The sequence below is a fragment of the Leptosomus discolor genome, chromosome 1, assembly GCF_034619465.1.
Source record: "Leptosomus discolor isolate bLepDis1 chromosome 1, bLepDis1.hap2, whole genome shotgun sequence".
Taxonomy (NCBI): Eukaryota; Metazoa; Chordata; class Aves; order Leptosomiformes; family Leptosomidae; genus Leptosomus; species Leptosomus discolor.
Window position 1 is genome coordinate 180,057,437 of NC_141391.1, and position 24,431 is coordinate 180,081,867.

General features: G+C 41.0%; 1 protein-coding gene across 1 annotated transcript; it reads left to right on the top strand.

Moving 5' to 3' along the window:
- Positions 1–2,222: 2,222 nt before the first annotated feature.
- Positions 2,223–5,738, top strand: IFNG (interferon gamma). Its single transcript, XM_009956296.2, has 4 exons — positions 2,223–2,345; positions 4,303–4,371; positions 4,726–4,905; positions 5,613–5,738. The coding sequence occupies exons 1-4, from the start codon at positions 2,223–2,225 to the stop codon at positions 5,736–5,738; spliced, it is 498 nt and encodes a 165-aa protein (XP_009954598.1).
- The last annotated feature ends 18,693 nt before the right edge of the window (positions 5,739–24,431 follow it).

Consider the following 24,431-nt stretch of genomic DNA (forward strand, 5'->3'; position numbering starts at 1 on the left):
TCTCACCTTGTAAAATAAGCTCGGCTTTCCTGTATGTGTAAAACTACATTTGGCTGTGCCACAATGTGCCATTTGTCTGTGCTGATCTTGCAAAGCAATCCAGATGTTTCAACACTACCGATAGGTTTGTTCAGTATGCTGACATTTGTGAGTCCACTTCGAGTTGTGAGTCTGCTTTGAATCTTGGTGGGACCTCCATTTTGTCACCGTTCCTGGATATATTCAAAAGACGTGTAGATGTGGTGCTTAGGAACATGGTTTAGTGGTGGACTCAGTAGTGTTAGGTTAATGGTTGGACTCAAAGATCTTAAGGGTCTTTTCCAACCTGAATGATTCTATGATTCTAATTTATAGCATAGAATCATAGAATCAGAATGGTTTGCCTTGGGAGGGACCTTTGAAGATCGTCTAGTCCATCCCCTCTGCCATGGGCAGGCAAGGTAACTTTGCATTTTTTTACAGTGCTTTGGAGCACCCTTGAATAGCATTATCCCCTCACCTCCATGGCAACGATTCCAGCAATCATCACCTAACCAGTTTTAATTTCCTAAACTAAACCCAAGAGGGGTATTGCATAGTGCCACTATCCCAAGCAGATTACAGCCCTAATTTTTGTGCAGTACTGCACCTGTTGTAAGATCTGTGCCATCTGCCCACTCTTCTATTCCCAGGGAGTATTAGCAAGCAGCTTTTGGGTCTGTGATTGCTGGTGGAATTTGGTTCTTTTCTCTGCAAAATGGCAATTCTCTGTTTGCAATAGTAGTAGTAGGCTAGATCTGTTCCACAGATGGAGGTCCTCTTTCAGGCTGCAGATGAAAAATGTGTGCTGGTGTTAGGGGCCATTTTCTGAGAAAGGAGGTGCTGCTGAGGAAGGGCCCAGCTCCTTGCAAGGAACACCCAAAGAGCCATCCAGGGCTGTGCTGGAGAGCCTGTTGGGGATGAGTTTAATTCTCGCCTATTTCTGATGAGTTACAGACATCCTCCACCACAGCCTGTGTGAACTGAGCCCACAAGTACCCCCTTCCTGATCTTCCCTCTTTTCTTTTTCTGTATGGGCTCCTTCTTTCTGTCCCTTGTAGGCTTCTGCCTACCCTGCATTCGTATACTACAGCCTAATATTCACAGAATCACAGTATGTTTGGGGTCAGAAGAGACCTCGAAAGATCATCTAGTCCAACCCCCCTGCCAAAGCAGGACCACCTAGAGTAGATCATTACTCTGATTTCTTCATAAGACTTTTCACAGTAAGCTCTTTTCCCATGATGTACATTAAAGCGGAGTCCAGTTCCTATACAAAAACCTTTTCCCCAGCTATTCTCAATACAGTTGTTTCAGAGGTCTGTATGTACTTAAGACTGTCTGTCTTCTTCTACTAGGCTTTTTTTCATCCATGTCTTTCTGTTTTCATATTCTACACACATAAGCGCAAATGAATGGGCAGGTGGGGAACTTTAATTATAGCCAAGCAGAAATAAATGTCTTGAATACTGAATACTCTGCTCTTGCATATAGAGTAATTTAATATGATGCATCATTGCATCCATGCTGGAACTTCATTTTCCCTGAGTCTATTTTGAATCCGGAGGTGAAGAATGAGAAAACAGCAGAAATGCACTTTAGACCATGGAAAGAATGCAAATAGTGTTTCACAAAAGGACAGCACTAGGAAGAACATTTAGATCTCTAAGTGGCTCTGAAGAATGCCATGGCAATTTCAGTGGTTACTTTAACAGAATACCAGAAATGAGTTGACTGTTACACTGACCCTTTAACCACATGATATGATTTTTTTCAGATAGAGTGTAAGACTGTGCTTGAGCCACAATGCATACTCCTCAATCAGTATCATAATTTCCCCCTTTCCCCCAACCACGTGTAAAAGAATCTTCAGAATCTGCCACGTAAATGCTACCGATTGACGAACCACTGAAAATTTTTCCAGGACCATGCTTTAAGAAAGATGCTTTCGAGGGATTCCCTTGATTAGCCAAAACCAAAGGGTTCTTATCTAACACTATCTTGTCTAAATATATACACAGCCTGTGATGACGAAATAAAAATTTTCAAGACCAGGTATAAATACCACTGACAGGCAGATGAAGTTCATTCGTCTAGTTTCTTCTAATAGAAGATTTAACTATTAGAAGTTGAAGTTCACTGCTCTTAGAACTGACATCTCCCAGAACTTATCTGAGCATTTTAACTGAACTATCACCAAGAAAATGACTTGCCAGACCTACAGCTTGTTTGTTCTGTCTGTCATCATGATTTATTTTGGACGTTTTGGAAATAGTTTAATTCTTGCTCAACTTCAAAATGATATAGACCAATTGAATGCTGATTTTGTAAGTATGGTCTTCTACTGCATTTCTCCTCTCCTTTTGCTTGTGCTTTAGATATAGTCCAGACTTCAGCACTGCTTGACATACTCAGTGTGTACCAACAGAGGGTAACCATGGAATAAATTTTTTGGTTATACTTTCTTTTAAACAAGAATATGGACAATTTCTTTGGTTTTGCTAACCTCTTTCATTAACGTGATTCAGTTTTTCAGTAGTCATAGTTAATGTAGTAGTTTGCATTTATTTCAGGGGCAGTCTTTCTTTCATGAGAGCTTCTCCTATCTCTGTTCAGCCTTTTATTACATGAAATGTTTTATAACAAGAAATCTTAATGCAATTTATGATGAATGAAGGAATCTTGATTCAGTTCTATTCAGATACAATTTACTGATACTTTTTTGGTTTCAGGTTAGTAATGTTAATGGATGACTTAGTACTAGTTAGCAATATAAACAAAATGCAGAGAACTTTTGCTTTAACAAAAGCATCTGGTACTTAGTAGTAGCAGAGTGTTGCCCAAAGGTGCTTCCTACTGCTTATTCTTTTGCATCCTCCAGCCATTCTGCTTCCATATCTGTGACTATGATCCAGCACGGGAATGTTATCCAGCATGATATTACTTCTTTTCAGATAGACTTTTGATAACTTCATAACTGTAATTTTAATTAATCTATCTTCATCTAGGAGTCATTAAAGTAGTTCACAGTTGACTTCAGCTGGGATTAATCACAGAGATAACAGAACTACAATAGAGTCACTTCTACACTAACAGTTTTTATTCTCAATATTTTTTTTTCCTTAAATGCATGAAAATAACTGCAGAAGTCTGCTCCTATTTTCAGCTCTGATTTTGTCAGAATTTTGTGCATATGAAAGCTGAAACTTAGTAGTCAAAGAATCACCCTGAAGTATCACACAAAGAAGCCTAGTGTGATATTTCAGTGTTTGCAGATTGATGGGAAACTGGCTGTAAAATTGGCATTATATCTTAAATTTGTCATTAGCATAGATCAGAGAGATTCTCACTAGAGTATATATAACTCTGTTGGGGAGACCCTGAGCTGTGGTGAGCTTCTTGCACTGACATTAGAAACCCTGGTCCACAGCAGGTGCTCCCCACCTTTCAGAAGAACAGCAAAACAAGCTGTGGCAATGTGCACAGCATGGAAAGCCTATCAGCCTATGAAGTTTCTGTAAACTTGCAAGTTTTCCCTTTGCACTCACTGTATTTAAATTACTGAGCAGACAAAAAAGGAAATAGTGACTGCTGTATACAAAAAAGAAAAAAAAAAAAGACACACAGAGAAGAGGAAATGATTCAATTTACCTTTCCTTCGTAGGAGAATTGTATTGCTCTTTGTTTCCTAGAATCTGCCGCAATGTGTGGCTAACATCTGATGGTTAAACTCTGGCCCTGCAAGCCTCTCAGTAGCCCACTAACCTTGTATATCCCCATGCCTGACTGTGGGCTACTGAGCTACTCTCCAGTTCTATAGACTATAGTTTTATAGTAAAGTTAATTTGTTCTTGTTCCATATGAGATTTTACTAAGACTGGATAAATTCAAGGCCACAGACTACATACTGGTGGGCTTCGACTTACCAGAAAACATGCGAAGACCAGATCTGACAATTTTCTAGCCAGTTGTTACGCTTATGAACTTTAATATTCATCTGTCAATACCAAAACTTGCAAGGAGCGTTTGGTAAAATAGATGGTTCTAAAGGTCTCTATTCAGATGAGTTATAGCAGAAGACATTGAAAAGCAGACTAATGCCGTTCCTGGGCAGTCATCCAGTGCGATTTGGTGCTTAGAGAAGTGAAAGCATTGTAATAGCTATAGGCCAATGGTGCAAAAATGACATCTCTCTGTTTTTCACTGCTCATTTGAATAAAGAATGCAAACTTCCCTTGTGATAAGTATTGTTTGCAGAGCATATATATTTGTTCTTTGTTGCAGAATTCAAGTTATTCAGACGTGGCTGATGGCCAACCTATTTTTACAGACAAACTGATAAATTGGACAGAGGTGAGTCAGAACCAGATATGACAAAGCATCTCAGGCACTTTGCAGGGCACTTTTGATACAAAGCAGCTCCCAGGGCCAGTGTAACCCACTCGGGTAGAACAAACACGAGCAGAGGCCGTTTCGATAGCTTGGAAATCAACCCCCATAAAAATGCTTCCTATAAGGATCAAGGTGCTTTATACTGCACCATGAATGGATCCTGAGGTACAGCCAAGTGCAGAAGATGAGTTGCAGCATCTTTGTCATTCTGTTTCAAGTGACAGTGAGAACCCCAGCGCGCTGTATTTTAGCTTCATTCGTCTTCCTGCTGATGGGCACTCACAGACCTTTCTTCCTGATTGTATTTTTCAACAGAGAAATGAAAAAAGGATCATCCTGAGCCAGATTGTTTCCTTGTACTTGGAAATGCTTAAACCCATGGATGGGTCAAAGGCACATGTCAAGCACATTGCTAATGAGCTCCATACTCTGAAAGAAAGCCTTTCTGATGGCTCAAAGAAGATGAAAGACCTTATGGACCTGGCAAAACTTCAGGTAAGGCTCTTCCAAGGCTCATGACACTGTATTTTCCAGTTGAGATTTGAGTGTGACTCAAGCCAATAATGCTTTAGTAACCCATCTGGTAACCCCTATCTGCCTCAGTTCACACTGGAAAACCTAATGTTTCCAGGTACAGGGGCTGCTGCAGGCCTGCAGTGTGGGGTGTCAGCGTGGGGGCTGCCCTCCCCAAGTCTTGCTGGAATCTGGCACGGATGTGCCAGCAGTGCTGCTGTGTCATCTGCCCACCAGAGCTGACACTGATATGGCTGTTTGTTGTTTAGAAATTGGGTGGGAAGGTTGTGCCCGGCTATGACGTGCCTCCGTGGGTTTTGGAGGTAGTTGGTTTATCATCGAGTGAGTGCCAATGGCACGAACCACCCACCTCTGCAGAGGTCCACAGCCAGTACGCTGGTGGAGTTAGCTGCTTGTGGGTAACTCAGGTATCATCGCAATAATTACAGAGCAGATCTGTTTCACAGAATATGGCTGGTCTGTGGCATGTTGCAAAGTAGCACAGAAAGCGGAAAACAAAAAATCCATGCCAAAGTGGCTCTTCATTGTAGGAATTAGAGAGTAGAATAACTGGAAACTGCAGATGTTGGTCTAGTTTACCCTGGTAGCAGTGTAGCCTGTAGGATGTGATCAGTAAATAATTATACTTTGGCATGACCATCATTCTGTTTGTTTCTTACTTATAACAGATGAGTGACTTGCAAATTCAACGCAAAGCTGTAAATGAGCTGTTCAGCGTCTTACAAAAACTGGTGGAGAAACAAAATTCTCACAAAAGGAAAAGGAGCCAGTCTCAGAGGAGGTGCAAATGCTAATGACATCATATGACCTTCTGTACTGAGTTATTGTGCAAGTTTTCTTATTATGCATATTTTTATTTCAAATTTTTATTGATTTTTAATACAGTTATTTATTAATATTTAATTATTTTAAATAATTATTTATAAAGAAACTCCAAGATATTTATACCTCCTACTACTATATAAGAAATTACTTTGTCTTAAAATCCTGTCTATCTGTTATATGTTTTTTGACCTGAAAATACAGAACGAGGCAATGTTTACCCAGTTTCCATATGGAAATCCTGAGAGGACATGATATGGTACCCAGCTTTCCATCTGGTACTGTCTTGAGAAAGGGATGTTATAAGATTAGTCTCATCATTCTTCTATTTAGCATGGAAATGCAAACACCAATGTGAAGTTTCTGTACTCAGGAAAACATATTAATATCTGCTTACTTCTAAGCATATCTAAATCCAAATCAAGTAAATAGACATGCTTGAAGATAAGCAAATGCTGAAGCACTTTTCTGAACTGGGAGACTGATGATTAGTTGCTGGTAATTATTGTTATGCACTGAAGTTAGCAGAAGGCCAGGCTACTTAGCAGCTCCAGGAAATGTGACTAAAACTTTATTGCACTGACTTAACTTCAACTGATTGATTTTGAGTTCTGTATTTTTTTGTACTGAATCATTTAAATGTGTCTCATGTAGTTTTATTTATTTGGAGGTAGTAGTATGGAAGTTTTTATCTCAAGGTCTATATTTTTATACTGGAATATTATTTAAAACTTTGGATTTCTCAATGGCAACTTTTTGAAAGTTGGATATTAAATTAAAAATAAATAAATAAATAAAGTGTGCTTGCATATTTATTCACCAGAGTCTCTGTGAAAAGTAGAACGCTAATCTTGCTCTCTGCAAGTCAAAGTTATGGAGCCTAGATCGAGGTCAGCCCATCTACTGGGCTCGCTGCAAGTGGCACAAGCTGGAGGCCTGGGGCTGCTCAGGCTTTGGCCAGTCTCAGAGGCTTGGGCTTGAGCTTGGAGAGGGGAGTTACGAGCCTTCCAAATTCTCAGGTCCTCAGGGGTTTACCAAGCAAATTATCTGGAGGCAGGTGGTTGGGCTGACTGGGAATCCTTAGGATTCCTGCCAGCATGGGACCTCCAATTTCCCCCTGAACTTTGGCTGAAACAGTGTGTTCCAGAAATAGCACCGCACAGAGCCCAAAGTTTAGCTGTAGTAAGACCAACGAGTTTAGTTGTAATTGTTGCAGCCCTTCCTACTCCCATGGGCCTAGCCACCTCCCCTGTGTGAGATACCTTCGTTCATATCCTCATTTTACAGTCATAACAAAGTGACTCTGTAATCCTGGAGACTTGAACTGATTTTGAAGGAAACAGCTGTTCTTGTTTGTACTCATCAGAGACATGCGTGTGCATGTGAGATGCAAGTGAAATGACACCATGGGATTTCTGCTATTCCAGGACTAAACATGAGAAGCCTCAGTATGCATTTAAGGAAGGCAGTGTGTCCTTCTGTGCACATGATCTTTCATGAGGTATTACTTAAAAGAGACTAGCTGTCTTCCAGGGAAGCAAAGCCAGCAGTAACAACTTCTATTAAAAAGACAAAAAAAAAAAAAAAAAGAAAAGGGAAAAGGAAGAAAAGAAAAAAGAGGAGAATGGAAGAGGAGCGGCAGTGAAGAGGAGAGGAGAGAAGAGGAGAGGAGAGGAGAGGAGAGGAGAGGAGAGGAGAGGAGAGGAGAGAAAATGGAAAACCTAACATCAAAGGTTAAAGTTTCATTAGCCATTGGCAGTGAGACAGTGAGTCTCCCCACTACTCCTGATTAAATTAATACTCTGTTTTTTGAATTTAAATCCAGGGCTGGTTAGGAGCTACTTTATTAGACTATAAACTGAAAAGTCTACAGTCTTTCCACATCTTGACAAAGGGTCTCATGGAAAAACAATTAAGAGCATTGCTGCACATCCAGCAGGAATGACATTTACCCATCCATCCTGCCTTTAGTTTTGTGTACCCAAGCCTGTGCCATTTTCTGTGCTGCAGTGTCCCATACAGTCCTGCTGTTACCCCATTAAACCTGGCTCAAAACAACAAGGGTTTTGGCGGGAGGTTATTGCTCAGTTACATCATTTCCCAGGTTCTTCTCATCCTAGCACTGGGTAACGGAGGCAGAGAAGTAGGGAGGGAATGAGCAGCTGGCACTGCTGGCAAAATGTATTTGTACCCTCTGATTTTAGTCATTTGGTGGTTTGGGGTTTTTCCCTTTGTTTATTTGTTTTTGTTTTGTGTTTTTTTTTTTTTTTTTGTGGGTTGTTGGGTTTTTGTTTTTTTTTAAAGCATCTTTAAACCTTTTGTGTTAAGTCCAACACTGGACATTGCAGAGATACACCAGTGGTGCCATAGTTGCCTAACCATTGGAAGGAATCCAAGTAATTTTTTTCTCATATTGACCTCCCCCTGAGTTTTCCCTACCTAGTCTAAGTCTGTGAGACCCATTTCTACAGGGTGCTTAAGATAAACTGCTGAACAAATCATTCCTCATTTTGTTTTTTTAATGTGATAATAGTGTTACAGAAGAACGTCATAAAAATCAGCCTCCACAAGATCAAATTTTTTCCCCTTAGTTGTACAATATACAAATGAGGTGAATCACTTCTAACATGAAAACCTCTCATCTCTTCTCTTGCATCCATGGCAGTCCTGGATCTCCACTTCTACGTTATTCCTCATCATGTTCAAGTGAGGGAGACATTTCCAGCTAAACTAAATTTAAGTGCGAAATGAATTTTAATGATTCCCCTAAATATTTCTGAATAGAAACATAGCAGAAGCGTTGGACATTTTTACTGAAGGTCAGTGCAACATTTTCCAGCTACGCAACCTGAGAAAGAGAGTTAATAGATACGCATGCATGGGAGTGAAAAGATATTATCTACTGTCTAGTAGTTAAAATTAGAAAGGGGAAAAAATAAAAAGAAAAGACAGTATTGTCTCAGAATGTCGCTGCGGTTTATGCATCACTTCTGCAGCATATTGATTCTGTCCTTACTCTCTATTCCTGCATATTATCAGCACTGATTTTAATCCGCCATTTTATCACCTTGTCACCCAGTATTTTGAAGTCCTTTAATAGTTCTTTGAAGCCAGACCTCCTCTCTGGTGTCCTGAATAACTTAGTACATGAGCAAACAATTATTTCACAGCTCACCTCATTTCTGAAATTGCTGATGGCTACGTTAAATGGCACAGGCCCCAGGCCAGCCCTCTCATGACTGAACTCACATAACTGCAAAAATCATTCACTGATTCCTACCCCTTATCTTTTAACAAGTTGCATATTTATGTGAGGACTTTCTTCTAATGTAGTAGCCTAACTTCTTTGGCAGCTTTACGGTGAGACTCAGCTGAAATTCTTTTGAAGATGCAAGGACATGATGCTATTTTGGCTCCCCCTTGTCTGTGTATTCACTGGCTCTTTAGTAAACTCTACTATAACCAAGAAGTGTGGTATATCCTGTCACAAATGTCGTATTTACTGTTCTCCTGTGCACCTCATTTATCCATGGGCCCACTGTGTCTCAGTATTGCATGTTAGGGATGTCACCTTCAATGGTTCGCAGTTTTCTGCGATTCCGCTTGGACCTTGTAGAAAATTAATAGTCATTAAGTCCGCTTTGTGCATCCATGGCATTGAAGCAGACTCAAGAGCAGGTTATATAACCCACACCCCACAGTCAGCTGTTTCACCCTTGAGTCCTGCAGCACTCCTGGGTGAAGGTTGTCAGCTCAAATCTGTCCTTGTGGTCATCTTCCTCCAGTAGTCTAGGAGTGACCGTGGAGGTTTTTTTGGTCAGTGGGAAATAGGAATAATAAAAAAGTCTAAAAAGGTGTGGAGGTGGAAAAAAAACAAACCTGGCAGACGGGTGTGGGATTTTCAGCCCAAAATAGCTATTCATGCAAAAACTCTCACCTCTCTGCTGTCTTGTGTGGGACAGAGAAGTGATAACAGCAACTTCTGCAACGCATGGGTTGTATGTAGGCTGCTGAAGTAGGTGAGGAGCAACATAATGGTCTAGCAACAGCAACAGATACAACTTCTGGGTGCATTATGTAGCTGCTGGTCCTATTGCAAGATAATAAAATAAGGCCACCCATCTTCCAGCTTGCTTTTTCACTCTTTTCTCTCCAAGGTTCCCTCTCACAGTGAGCAAACTCTTCCTGGGAAGCAATAAGGTAGGTCTATCCCAAATATTTACATGCAGAAGTAAGCAGGGTAATTCCTTGATCCATGGCAAAACTAGCTGTGGCTGTATGGTGATCACATCATGCCAGAGGAAAATCAAAATGAAAGAGGGCTCAGTTCCCTGTCACACGAAGTAGGTAGGAAACTCCTGCACTGCTCCATGCTCACTGCTGCCTCACAGGCAAACCTGTCATATGTGAGATTTCCCCCGAAATCACAGGCCTAAGATGACCTTGACCTTACAAAACAGAAAGCAAGCCAGTCAGGTAAACCTGGTCTCTGGATCAACACAGGTCTGTGAGTTCTTGCCACTCCAACACCTTTTGGTTGCATGCATTTAGTGTTTCACAGGATCAGGTCCTGTGCAAAATTGTGTCTCCTTTTAAGTCCTGTGTCTGCTGAGTACATGGAGATACAGACCATACACCTCCTTTACAATATACAGTTTTTGGTCAATGATACATACAGAACTATATTGTTTGGAGATGGCTGAGGATTTCTCTGTGTTCGTGGCTGGATACACCATTTTTTCCAGTGTGCTGCCTATAGGATGATGCTTGTAAGGAGCTAGCGGTTTTCTGGAAGATGCTATTAACAGGAGTAAATGACACTCAGTACTTCTTCACAGATTGGATCTATGTTATTAAACAAGATACAATAAAATCTATTTGCATAATAATTTCCACAGAAAAGTATTCTTGAAAAGTGTATCATCATGTGCAATGAACCCAAAGCCAATGACACTTTGAAGGAAAGTCATTCCACAACTCAGAAATTTATGCTATCCTCAGGCTGTTAATGTCATCAGTGGTAAGGAAATTCCCCCACACTCACCCTTCTTATAGGCTCCTGAAGGTCAAACAACAGATGTTGCTCACTGGTGTCTCTCCCTCTAGGGCATGCACAACTCTGCCCTCAGTCCACTTTCATGTCTGCCTGCATTATTATTCTGTGTCTTCCTCCACAGATTTCTGATTGAATCCTCAAAGACTGTAAGTGTTAATGATTCATGTTCCTATAAGAACAAATTTAGACTTCCCATTTTAGCTTGTTTTAAAAGGACCACAGAAGAGAAATAATGCTTCCCTATCAATTAAAAAATTATTTTCAGGGATTTATAAAATATTTCCTCCCCACTCGAGCTGTATTTACATGACTATGCTATTTCAAGTAACCGTGATGCAAAATTGAGTTGTGCAACTACCATTTAAAATACCTGAACTGAAAATTTGGCTACCGGGCTAAACAAATGCTAAAGAACTCAGTCTTACTAAATTTATTGCGATGACAATGTGCAGTTCTTTACTATCTCTAGTGAAAAGCCAGCCGGGTGTTGAAGTATATAATTTGTCATGCAACTGGTGCTACTTGAGGTTTCTGTTACAGGGTTATTGATCTAAAAGTTCACAAAAGTCAATGGAAATGTTCCTTTTGATTTAACATTGATTTGAATTGGATAGGTGGATTCTGGCTATTGATATTAGGCTTTTATATGTATATATTTTTACCTTGAGTGGTGGGCCCAAACTACTGATTCTAGTGAAAGAAAGAGTATAGAAGAGTTTGAGACTTCCGTGTACATCCTGCATTTTCATGATTTTGTATCAAAAAGAACCACCAGTGTTCACACTATTTGCTGAGAATATTTTTATTTTCCCTGAATGGTGTCAAAATTCCTCACATTTGCACCTGATATACAGTCTTGAGAAGTATGAAGGCCAGGCTGGATCAGACTTTGAGCAACTTGATCTAGTGGTAGGTGTCCCTGCCCATGGCAGGGGGTTGGAGCAAGATGATCATTAAGGTCCCTTCCAGCCCAAGCCATTCTGTGATTCTATGAAGAATGCAGGTTGCTTCACATTGTCAGAAACCCACTACACATCATGGGCTCTATTGGATAGTCCAGCCCTGCAGTCTTTTGATTCCTGAATCATGCTTCTCTTTTGGCCACTCCAGATACTCAGGGAACACCTTTTACTTAAGGCTGGGAAGATTATTGCTCATTGTAAAGCTAAAATCTTTTGGGTTTGATTATAAATAAATGCACTAAAGTCCTTTCCCTCGTTTACCCCAGTAGAAGAATGTTTGGAGTAAAATGGCTGTGAATTTATGGAAAGGCCATAATTTATTAATAAATGACAAAATTCTCAAGGTACATAAAATAACAGAAAAAAAATTAAAAAGTGTACAGTACTTTTCAGAGATCTGTAGAAAATATATAAAATGCTGTCATTTGCCCTATGTCGTTCATGTACTCATTCTCCTAGTCTGTAGATAACAGAGAAGTTTAAGAAAAATGCTGTACGAACTAACGAATTGTTGAGATTTCTTATCTGAAACAAGAAAGCAGTGATGAAAGTCATACATACTACCCAGCTGGTGAAGTTCATGTTGCCTATCTACCAACTGGTTTTTTTTCCATAGACTTTGTAAAAATTATTTGCTTCTTGAACACTGAAAAAAATATCTTGGTATACTTCTGAGATGGTATTTATCACAAGTGGCTAGTGACATGGATATAAATGGAAAAAATTATTCATTTTAAAACTTGAGCTAATCTTAGTAAGCTAGCTCTTCATTTTCAGAGAGTTCTTACGAATTCTAAAATTACGTATAGACCAACCGCACAAATGTACATGAACGCACTTTAGGGAAAAACAGCAATTAAAAGAAGAAATTCTAATGAATTTGTGCCTGTATCTCCAAAATAAGCTATACACAGATGGACAAAATAGATATCTTTTAGTCTGCACAGACAAAAACTGCATCTCAGCTGAAAAGTAAAAGTCACTTTGGCTAAGAAGTTTCTATCCTGTGATAGAAGTTGCTTCCCAATAAGCATCTCACACGACATAAAAAAACTTAAAAAAATATTACAAACCCAAGTCTAACTTCATTTGAACTTTTAACAGGAACGATGTTAGACTACCCGTGGAACCCACTTACTGGAAACCCTGTCTCAAGTCAGAGATGCTCTTTGAGGATGTGAGAAGGACCGCCCGACCTCTAGACTCTGGCTGGAGACAAAGAATAGCTCTAATCTGAAGGTCTGTCCTCCTTCTACAAGTGTTTAATAGCTTTAGGCACTCTTTTTATCCATACAGCACTCATTTTACATATTTTTTATTTTGTTACCCAATGTACAACTTCAATTCACATATTTTCAATTTTGCTAGGCCATTTTCTACTGCAAATGAGCTTTTCTGATAAACTTTCTGAAGCTGTGTAAGAAAATGAAGAACAAGAAGATGAAGAAGATGAAGAACAGAAGAAGAATTTTCAAGAAGATGCTTTTAATACTGTATAGACTTCTTTTCGACTTATTTGTCAGCGTGATCTGTCATTTCCAGGACAAGGTGCTTGTGTACATTGCGGGGCATTTCTGAAAGTGCAACGCAGTGATGTGGCAGGGATCTTGGGAAGTACTGAGTCAGAATCTCCATCTGAGTCAGCACTGGCCTCTGGGTGGGACAAAATATGAAATACATCTGCCCTGCCCCTCTTCCTACATACTCCTGCTGGTGCCTGTGCTCCCTAGTACCTTCTCTGGCCCTGTATTCATAGTGAATGAGCTGCAGCTGAGCAACTACTTAGTAGAAATGAGCAAGATTTTGGACCGTTTTTAACTTTCCTCCTTGTTTCTGTTTCAAATTTCCACTGCTTTCCTGTGACTTCTTTGTAACTAGACATTTTTCTTTCTGGTCACCTGGCCCTCTTTTTCTCTGGATTTTTGACCCTGCTTGGCCCTTTCCAGAGTCCAGCCTTCCTGAATTGATGAATAGGGCCAAGACTCATCCTTTCTTACAGATCTCTTTTCAGGACTCACTGCTTCCCATGAGATGTGACCCAGATAATGCTGGCTGAGCTCAAAGGAAATCTCTATCAGATGAACATATGGGTGTTTGTATTAATACATGCATGTCTATTTTCAGAAAAGCCCAAACCATCCTTTCTCCACCCTCAGCCTCCATATCCTAAGAAGACTGCACATCATTCAGCCATGCACTTTAGCAGTTCCTAAAAATAATTATTTGACTTTATTATGACCATCCTCATTTTCTCTCTTCATTCTTTTTTACCACACTCACTTGCATACTGAGTGTATGAAACTCAGTAGCACCCTGTGAGTTCCTATCAAATATTGTCAGTTAATTCAGTTGAGCTCATACTGCTGTGCTCTGTCCCTTTCATCTTTTATGGTGTCCATTAATTGGAGAGATTCTCACTGACCCACATAAGAAATAATGAGTCTAACAATTCAGTGTGGGAGTTTTACTTCTTGTCTGGCTATTTCTTACATGTTGCTAATTGGTTTTATCTTCATAGGAAAGTCTGTGGGTTTTGCTCCTTTTTACTGTTATTGTTTTCTTCCTGGTGGTTATTCTCAGTTTGTCTCTATTTGGGTTAGAAGAGTCCTCCTGTATAATACCTTCTCAGCCTCAGGAATATGCAGACGTGTATAACAAATTCAGCGTCAAAGTAGCTTTCGCTATCCTGACATATCAGCATGAGCACTCTTACTGTTTTTCACCTCCAAGGAGGACTGAGAAGGGATAGATGGCAGAGAGTTAAAAAATGTCTGACTGAGGGTTAGCCCAAAAAGAAAGATGAATTTCCTTCTCACTACATTCCTGCTTTGCCACCCCAAAGTACAGGCACACAACATTTTATCTTACTGAGAGGTGCACACGATCATACAACTTGCCTCCAGAACAACTTTTCTGCAGCAGAATTAATTCATTTATACCTAGCACTTGGACTATACACTTGAGTTTAACTAATAAATAAAATTGTTGAAAAGGAAATGGTAACTTGTGTTTGAGAAGGCTGTGGTGAGGGGAAGGTCTGTAACGAAATACAGAAGAAAAAGTCTAATGCAGTACCACCATCTGATAGCTTGGTTTTGTATCACCACATCTGTCTCAGAACGCCAGAGGCAAGCCAAATTTTCTTTCCACCAGACACACAGTTTTAACAATTGCTGAGCTATGTGGACAGAAATTCACCTCTGGGCTGAACAACAAAGGACCTGCCAGGAACATTGCATGCAGCTCAGCTCCAACCCCTGCCTGCTTTCAGCTTGCACAGGTGGCTAAAACAACCGAAAACTAAACTGTAGACCTCATGAAATGGAGGGTAACTGCTACCATATCTCACAGCGAGGTACAGCTCAAAGGACCCATGAATTCCCTGCATCTCTAATATATAGCATTACATACCTGCTCTTGCTGGACCGCTTGCAAGCAGAGATGGTCTAGCCAACTGTAACAATTTTGAGGTGAAGGAACTTTTATTAAGAAGATGAATGAATCCCACCATGATCTTACTCAGTTGTAGTCAAAGCTAAGCAGTGATCGGAGTTTGCAGCAAAGGAGCAAAGAGTTAAAACGCAACGCACTAAAGTAGCATTTAAATGATCTGATTTAGGTGCTCTTTGGTGTAGCTGTTTGTAGAAAAAGAAGCACTAAATTAGTCATAGGGCTATTGAACAAGTTGTCTGTCTGACTCATAAAAGCAAAATGACAATAAAGTAATAAAAAATATGGGCAACAAAAACCAGTTTGTGGTTACTTTTCCAAGACAGTAAAGAAAACAATGAAAAGGAGTGGCTGATGTCAAGTCAAGGGTGATTACTACTACAACAGCATAGAGAGAGAGACTGTATCACCTCTTGACTGATAAAGCTTTAAAAAAAAAAAAGTTAATGGCTCATATTCTTTAAAAATCAGATTTAAAAAATGCATTAAAACATTATATCACCCATGGTAATTAAAAATTGCTCAGACACATCTGTATTGCAAATGTAGAAAGACAGGGCAAATGAACATCATGGAAATGGGTTGTCTCATCTGAAGAATGAGAATGAAAATGTGGCTGGAGATAAAAGTATTTAGGCGCAAAGTGATTGTGAGTATACACCTCAGAGCTGCGACTGAACGGCAGAGAATGTCTTGACTGAGCCCACCCAGGGATGGGTACCGGTAAGGGAACAGATCTGTGATCTCCTCTCTGGGGGACTGAGGAAGGCGGACCAAAGCTCTTGGGTCACATCCTGACGCAGGCAAATTGCTGTGATCTCCTTTATTGCTGGAGGTGAATCATCACCTTCACAACTGAGCGGTAAATCACCCCAGCTTCAGGGGCTGTCGCTAAGGATGGTGGGGGTGTATGGGTGTGTGGAGCATTACAGCATCCACACTCAGTGCCTGCTACCCCAGGAGAGGCTGAATTCCTTGAATATTTCCATCCAGTCCTCAAGCCCTCCTCTTCTGCCCCCACCTGTTTTCCAAGGAAGATAACATTTTTCCACAAGTGGAAACTTATACCCATTGATTTACCCATGTTTAGTATCTTACACTGATAAAGCAATTTATGTTTGTAATTTAATTAATTCTGTATTTTCTAGGCTGGTTTACTCATTTGTCGTTAAGCTGAAGAGGTAATTACATGTATGATTTCATCTGGAAATGACTCATTTTCACGTTCTTGAGCAGTCATCACTGCAGCGTTAGGGTTATTGTCCTATCATAAACCTGTGTGCTGAGCAAATAAGATTCCCAAGAGATGATGAACTGGACTGCAGAAGCTGTGGGAATAGTTTCATTACTCTTGTAGAATGTTAGGATTTGTTAATTCACATTGTATAAAAAGCTGAATTTTGTGCCAGAGCTTACCTGGCAAGACTCATTTGCTTTCGTTTAAGATGGAATTTGGAGTTTCCTAGCTGGAGCCTTGGGTCACAATGTTTGTTATGATAATTTTTGGGAACGATGGAAATAAAAAGGGAGTTTTTTCCTTTCTTTCATTCCAAGTTGCTTATGCAGTAGGGTTAGTATTTAATATTACACTTATAGTCCTCTTGAGATAGATAGGAAGGTAGATATCTCAAAGTGAATGTAACAAGGCTGGTGAGATCATTTATAAGAGAAATTCATAGGTACAACAAGAAACTTGGGAGGTTTACGTTTCACTCCTTCACTCCTCTTTTAATGAAAAGGTTGTAGAAAATACCGCAGATTTGCTGAGTTGGTTATTTCTGTTGGCTAGAAAATTTCAGTTTCTTGTAGTCTTTGAGTTCCTCAGGCAAGCAGGCTGACCTCACGTTCTCCACTTTTAGACACAGGACTTTCCAGCTAGAAGCTGTTAAATCTTTTGGTATTCTGCCTCAGCTTTACATTGTTGGGAAACATGATAAGGGTGTGCCATATGAGGCTAACCAATTTCCCCATAGCAGAGGCTGCAGCTCTGTGAGGTTTTTTTCAGCAAGAAAAAATATCTAGTTAAACCACAGGCTGCTCCTGAGTCTTGTAGGCTGTGGGGTCAAATGCACTTACAAGAGGCCAGTGCTGCCTGCATATTATGAGCACAACTGCCTCAAATAAGTGCACTCTTTATTCAGGGATTTGCTACCAAAAATTTCAAGAAAATATATGAAAAATGGTAGGTCTAGTAGGACCCCGGTAAGTCTCAGCAGCTTGTGTACACACATTTGTCTCAGCAGCTTTTGACTGAAACATGGTAGCACTGAGTTTAGAAGACCAATTTGAAACAGGTATATGGTCCTATAAGACTTTTATCCCTAAAGTAAACCCGGTATTTGCTGATAATTTATACCAAGCCAGCAGATGTGTAGGTGAGTGAGGAAATTCCTGTGCACTTTCTCATACTGCTGGAAGCTGGACACTACCAGGTTCTAAATTGACCTGGATCTTTTCTTAGAAATTATGTATAACCATGATATAGTTCAATATGTGAAATAGCAGAAAAATGCTCTCCAGATAGAAGTCATCTCTACAATGCACAGAAGATGAGAGGGAGGGTAAAAAGCCATGCCAATGAATACAGGTAGATTTTGACATAAAGGGAAAAGGGAAATCTTCTGACGGATGCAGTAGGAATGGCAACCTGTGTAACACACAGAGAAAACTAAGATTGAAACATCTCGAAGAGCATAAACAAGAAGGCTGCATTTCTCAAGGCCAGAAAAAGGGTGCTGGAGTAGAACAAGAATGAAAATGAAGTTACAATAAAATCCTGGCTGTTGATTTTTAACTGTGTAGATGGAAATAGTGTTGTGTTTGGTGGCAGTGTGTTTGTAGAGTCTGTAGAACTTGCAAGACTCAGTGACAACTGAGATGCCAGGACTCAAAGAGAGCTAACCTGAAGGAGATACCTGACTTGCAGTCCTGAGGAAAGGTTGCTAGCCTGGATCTAGAAAGAAGCAACTCAGGAAGAAAAGTATGACTCCATTTAACCCTGTTGAGCTGAAGTTGGTGTTAGTCATTCATAGAGAGACCACAGGGACTTTAGTTTGCGTAGAAAAAGACAAGTTCAAGGGATGGAGTGGACTTTCCCCAGCACAGAGATAAAGCTGAATGCCCTCCTGTGAATGAGATTATTAAGAAACAAGAGTGAAGGATATAAATTACCAAAAGAGCAATAACAGGAATCCACAATGTAGCTTGAGAAACCGCCACAGCAAGCTGGAGCAGGTGAGGAGGAAGATCCTTACTCTAAACAAACAGATGAAGCTACAGGTAGGGAAAGGAAGTATCACAAAAGTCAAGATATTGAGGCAAAAAAATGGAAGTTAACTGTTGGATGAGTTTGGGATACTGACTATGAGTTTGGCCAGGGAGAGGTCAGAAAAGACTGAGAACAGCTACTGCAGTGGAATACAGGAAGCAGAAGATGTATCTATCATTTGGAAATGTGGACATTTTAAAAGAAAACCAGCAGCTCTATATAGTGCTAGGATCATCTCTTCCAATGTCTTTTTGTGAAAATCTGAAGCCAGGCTTATCAACCCTCAAGGAATTTAACTGATATGGCATGAAACATGAAAAGTATGACTAAAGAAATATCAGCTAAAGAGAATCTAAGAATGAACGATAACCATGAATGGAGGTGAGTGAAAATGAAAGCTAAATGGGGAAGGATAAAGCCATTGAAATTCAGAATGGGTGAAATCAGATTTCACATTTGTTAATTCCACTTAAGGGTCAATCTGGTATTGCACATTTAGTTTGTGACACAAAGACTCTGCTAGATCTTGGATCAAGTTCTTCTAAATTGTAGCTCTACATGCAAACTATAGAGGCGTGCTTTCCAATTTAACACCAAATACCAAATTGTATTTAGTGGAAGTTGGTGGTGGTGTATGAAACCATTCGTTCATTCCTTTGAGACTCGATAGAGTGCAATGCGAATCACTCATGTATGCTAGCCTGCACTAAGTCCTTTTTACATTTGTGTACAAAATGCTAGAGAAGGGACCACTGAACTCTTCCTATATGATGTTCTGTGGTCTCCACCAACTTTGGAGGCCAATGGACAGCTATCAGCTCTCACCTCTGCTTACAGACCACCCTGCCACTCTGCTTTAATAGTGATGCATCTTCTGCTTCGCCTCCTAAGGCCAGGTCCCCCTGCTGTGTTGTTATGTGTGGTATGACCTTGCGAAAGTACTATCACCTAGTTTATCTTCCCCAGTGAGTTTGTCAAAGATGCATCCTCCCTCCTCCCAAATCAAAATAAAAGTCTACTCTTCAAGTTAATCGTACATTGAGAAGTTGCACCTTGTGACGACAAAAGCACAACCTGCAGCTCAGGCAGAACCTGGAGGCAGCTCTATCCTCGCTCAAGCCAGGTTACAGATTTAAATGGCTATAGTCCATTACTATTACTGGAACAAAGCACAGTCAGGAATTTTGAAATTACATCAAAAGATCTCCTGCTTGCAGAGTCTGGGATGAGTCTGGGCTACTCATATATGCCCATATGTGCACACATATCCACCTGATGACTTTGTCTTTGGAATTTTAGTCATACAGGTAAGATATAGAAGGCTCCTACCAGCAAAATCTCTTTGATGGTATGGTTTCTGGGACACTGCAGTGATGAAATGCACTTCCTTGGGAAGCTTTCTTCCTCTGCATGAGGAGAGAAGATGCTGTGGGTAAGTATCTTGGCACTGATTACCACCATGCCTTTGGATACACCCCTTTATCAACCTGTTCTCTGTAACACACAACTATAGTAACATGCAGACATAAATTCCTGTTAAGGATCAAACTATGGAAGCTCTTTTTGTCGTATGGTTTTCAATACAGTCAGGATGCAGAAAATGGCCATGAAAAGGCATATACTTCAGGTCATCTGGAGCAGAAACGCTTGCAGTGCCATGCACTGGGGAGGAGAGCTGTCAGGCTGTCCCACAGCCCCCTCATCCTGGCACAGCTGCACAACATATGCTGCCCTTGATGGCCAAGAGGCCTTTGATAACCAACCTAACCCAGGACACAGGACGCTGAGAGGTCATACACAGCAGCTGGGAACTTCTGGGAGATGATGAAGGTCAGGCTACAGTCCCATGTGGTCACAGCCTCTACACTAGCCCCAAGGAGGGTGCAGGAGCCTTACCATCTCCTGGCCTGGGTCAGCCTCTGGCACCCAGCTGGGGAGGCCAGGCAGAGGGTGTGCACGGCTGGCGTGGTGGAAGCGAGGCAGTAATACCCCGCTCAGCTCTGCATTTCTAGTCCCACCCCTCACTGCCTCACACTGCTGGTTTAGCTGTGTGTGGGATGTGTAAACAGATGGTTTTCAAAAGGTCAGGTTGGAAAGATATCTAAAACACAAGCAAATATACCCAAGAAAAAGGTACTTTGGATGTTTTGCTTGCTCCCCATTTTCTGTCAGCCTGTTGGTGTCAGTGCCTTTGCCACATGACTTTCTGCTATCTTAGGCCACAAAGCACTACCCTTTAAAGAAAATATGCACTGTTCCCAGGTACCTTCACACGACAGAAACGATTTCCTCCAGGCAAAAGTAAACTTCTCAGCAGAGGTGTGAGGCTATATAGCACCACACAGCTTGTTTCTTCACCCACCTATGCAATATGAAGGTGAAGTTCACACATGTGATTGTCGAATCAGCACATACCACACATTTTGGTGGCACAAAGCACCATGAAGGTTGATTGGTGGGTCCTCAAATCCATTTATATCATCCAGCCTGGCCATAAACTGAATCAAGATGGTGCTGTTTGGATTCAGCCCTTCAGGCAGGCAAGGTGCTCAGCTAGTCCCATGGCTGCAGGGTTCAGTAGTCTTTGCCTCCATGCTGGACCAGCACAGTCAGTGCTTATCTTCATCTGTGTTATCATGAAATATCAGCGTGAGGAAAGATTGCCAGCAGAGAAATCACACATTTCTTGGCTTCTCTAGTCAATGGAGAGCAAAGGGCTGAACAAACTGAATTCCTCTTTCTTCTAGATGGCAAGTATGGGGAAATAGGAAAGAATTTTACACAGGAACGACCAACTAATATAGATGCTGCTAGTTCTCATCACCTTCCTTTTTCTCTTTGAAAGGAGGAAAAAAGTCAATTTCATTAGCAGTGTTATTCATTATATGTATCACAGTAGGGAATCTCCAATCACAGTTGAAGCTCTACAAACTAAATTTCAGCTACATATGCTATCTAATACTTACTCATACCTTATACTACCTACACCTAATGGCACTAGCTACTTCTATTTAAGTCATGTAAAGCAAACCCCTTTGGCTCTGGGGACAATGCCTCTAGGAACTGCAAACACTAATGTGAGATAACAAGTAGGAAACCATGATATTCTTGTTCCTATGCACAGCTTAGGCTTATACACAGAACAAAACAGGTTCTTTGCAAGCTGCTTCAGAGCTGACTGATCACTAGAAACATTCTCACCCAATAGACCTTGCAGAACATCAAGGTTTATTGTGACAGAGAAAACTGTCTGTAAATATCTTAAAAATTATTTACCATATGCTTTTTTCATGTTTGGCATAAGCTGTAGTAGGACAGCAGCCAGCCAGCTACTGTTATGAAAAAACAAACAAACAAACAAAAATAAATCAAATAAAATAATATTTCTCATTTGTTAGAACGGGCTTGCTTAGTTTCACTTTGTATTGCTAGCCCACAGAAGGCTTACAGGAAATTTCATCTTGTAAAATGTAAATTTACCGTAATTGTGTATTAGTACCAGATGCAGCTGACCACAAGATACATGCTTTAGAAAAAAAATAAGTGTTTGTACTAGCAGGGCAATAAATGACAGGAAACAAACCTGCCTGATGCTACCTCACAGGTTTTTAAGCCTGTGACTCTCAGAAAAAAATTATACTATACCTTCAAAGAATGCCATGTATTCTAATGAAATCCCCACAAGGAAAAAGACATATGGTAGAAAAAGTTAAACTGCAGGGAAAAATGATGCTTTTGTTTTGTTACCTTATAGCATACTGCTCTGAGAGCTGGTGGGACATATTACTGGCACACAAAGCAAAAAGCTGAGCTAGGGGAACTCCTTGCCCTCTGGCAGGATGAAGAGATGCTCTTTTGCACGAGCCGCATCCAAATGCAACAAGCAGAGCTCTAGAGCTGGGCCCAAAACCAAAACGTATTTTCTAACTTTGGGCACCAAAACCGGGTGCAGATGTTACACAGAGCTCTTCTTTGATCTTTGGCAAAGGCATAGTCTTTGAGCACCCCAGGTGGTCACTGAAGCTGAAGTTCACATTGCTCGGCTGTGGAAACGCTCCCCTGGCAGCACTGTGGCTGTGCTGCTCTCCTCACCTGCAAGCGGCAGTGGACAAGCAGCACTGTCAAGTTGTCATGACTTGCTTAGTCCATAGATCCCCTCTTTCAGCCTTAATTACGCTGCCCTTGGCCAGTCTGATTTTTTTTTAAGCTGTGTCTTCCACCTCACATCATCTATGCCTAGCGTGATTTGTCTTCATACGTGCCAAGCGCTCAGCATCCTCCCATTCACTTCTCAAATTAATTTATTTCATTCTCTTTTTGTCTCTGGCCTCTCTCCAGACATGCACTGTTCCCAGCCTCTGGGGTAAAGTGGGTGTTTTAACATAGACTGGTGAGTAGTCGCTCCATGACTACAGTTCACCTCCTCCTGCCTGATCATTTCTCCCTCTTCTAGCTCACCCATCCCTTATCCCCTTTGTGCCCCTCCCTCACTTGTGTCACAGCATGCTGAGGCTGTGTCCCCACAGGTGTAGGAAGCCCATAGTGAGCAAAGCCCATTAGCACACTGGGCCAGGTGACTGCTGGGATCTTCTAGATGCTACAATGAAGGAACTCTGTGAGACTAATGGGAAATCAGCTCACGTAACTCAAAATGCCTCTTTATGAGGTGCAAACACTGTGACATTCCACTTGCATGTATGTATACAAAGATAATTCCTACACAGCTCTCTGTGCTCCAGCTCATATTGTCTGTATGTGCCTACTTTCCTATTTGGTCGTGCCCACCCTCATGTGTTTTTTCCAGTGTTACGCTAAGGGAGTCTTTGGGGCAAAGAGCTTCCCTTACTGTTTTGGCATGATGGCTTTGGCTATTTGAATAATAGGAACTGCTGATAAAAACAGAGCAAGGAAAGGGAGGAAGGCAGACCAGATATGTACACACAGTTTCTCAAATCTCACAAACTGTACAAGGTCCTTGAAGACCTGATCCTGAGTTAGAAAAGCTCTGTGTGCTTGAGAAGTGAAAAATACAGGTTGAGTACCCTGGGCATATGATCTCTTAACGGAAAACTCCAGGAGGGAGTGAGATGTAAAAACAAATTGCCTATTACTTATTCTTTAAAATTGCCAGTTTGCTTACTTCTCCAGTGATGGCCTTCAGCCGCTCTGTAAATAACATTTTGGGAGTTCATGATGAGAATGTTTATGAAGGCAAAGATTCTTAATTCAGTTTGCAATGTAAAAAACCCAAACCCACACAAAAACCCAGTTCACAATGTTAGGAAAAAACCTTAGCTTAAGTTACCTCCAAATAAATTTGGTACTAGATGTTGCAAAACAGACCTGGGCAGATGCCTTCGAGGACTAGCCTGTCCCTGCCTTTCCACACCCATCTTTTAAGAGGCATGAATCTGGGTGCCTAAGTGCAACAGGAGAAGACCAGGGAATTCAGGCAATGTCATGCAGGATATGAGTCCCCCCAAATGACTTCCAAGCTCATGGTAGAGGGCAGGGACACGAAAGGTTTCATTTCAGACTCTTGATCAGCCAGAACTTCTGACCTGACCGGATGGCACCAGCAAGTGTGGGGCTGAGGAGTATTGGGATGAACGACCATGAAGTCTTCAGCCAAAGGCAACCACAGGGTGCTGGCAGCTGCCTCATGAAACCATTGTGGACTACAGGATTTCAACTCCTCAAAAAAACCCAGCAGCCTGGTTTGGTTACTCATACTGTACCAGTAACCCTCCCATTGCCTTCTGTGGAAAACAGGATTTCTTGATAATTATACCTCCACCTTTCCAGGTGGAATGCAGTTCACCTGATTACCATCTTTTTTGAGGCATTTTTTCCGCTGGCTTTGTGGAAAGCATAGCCTTAATGAGTCAAGGAACAACAGCAGGCCTGACCTTGGCAAAATACAAAGATG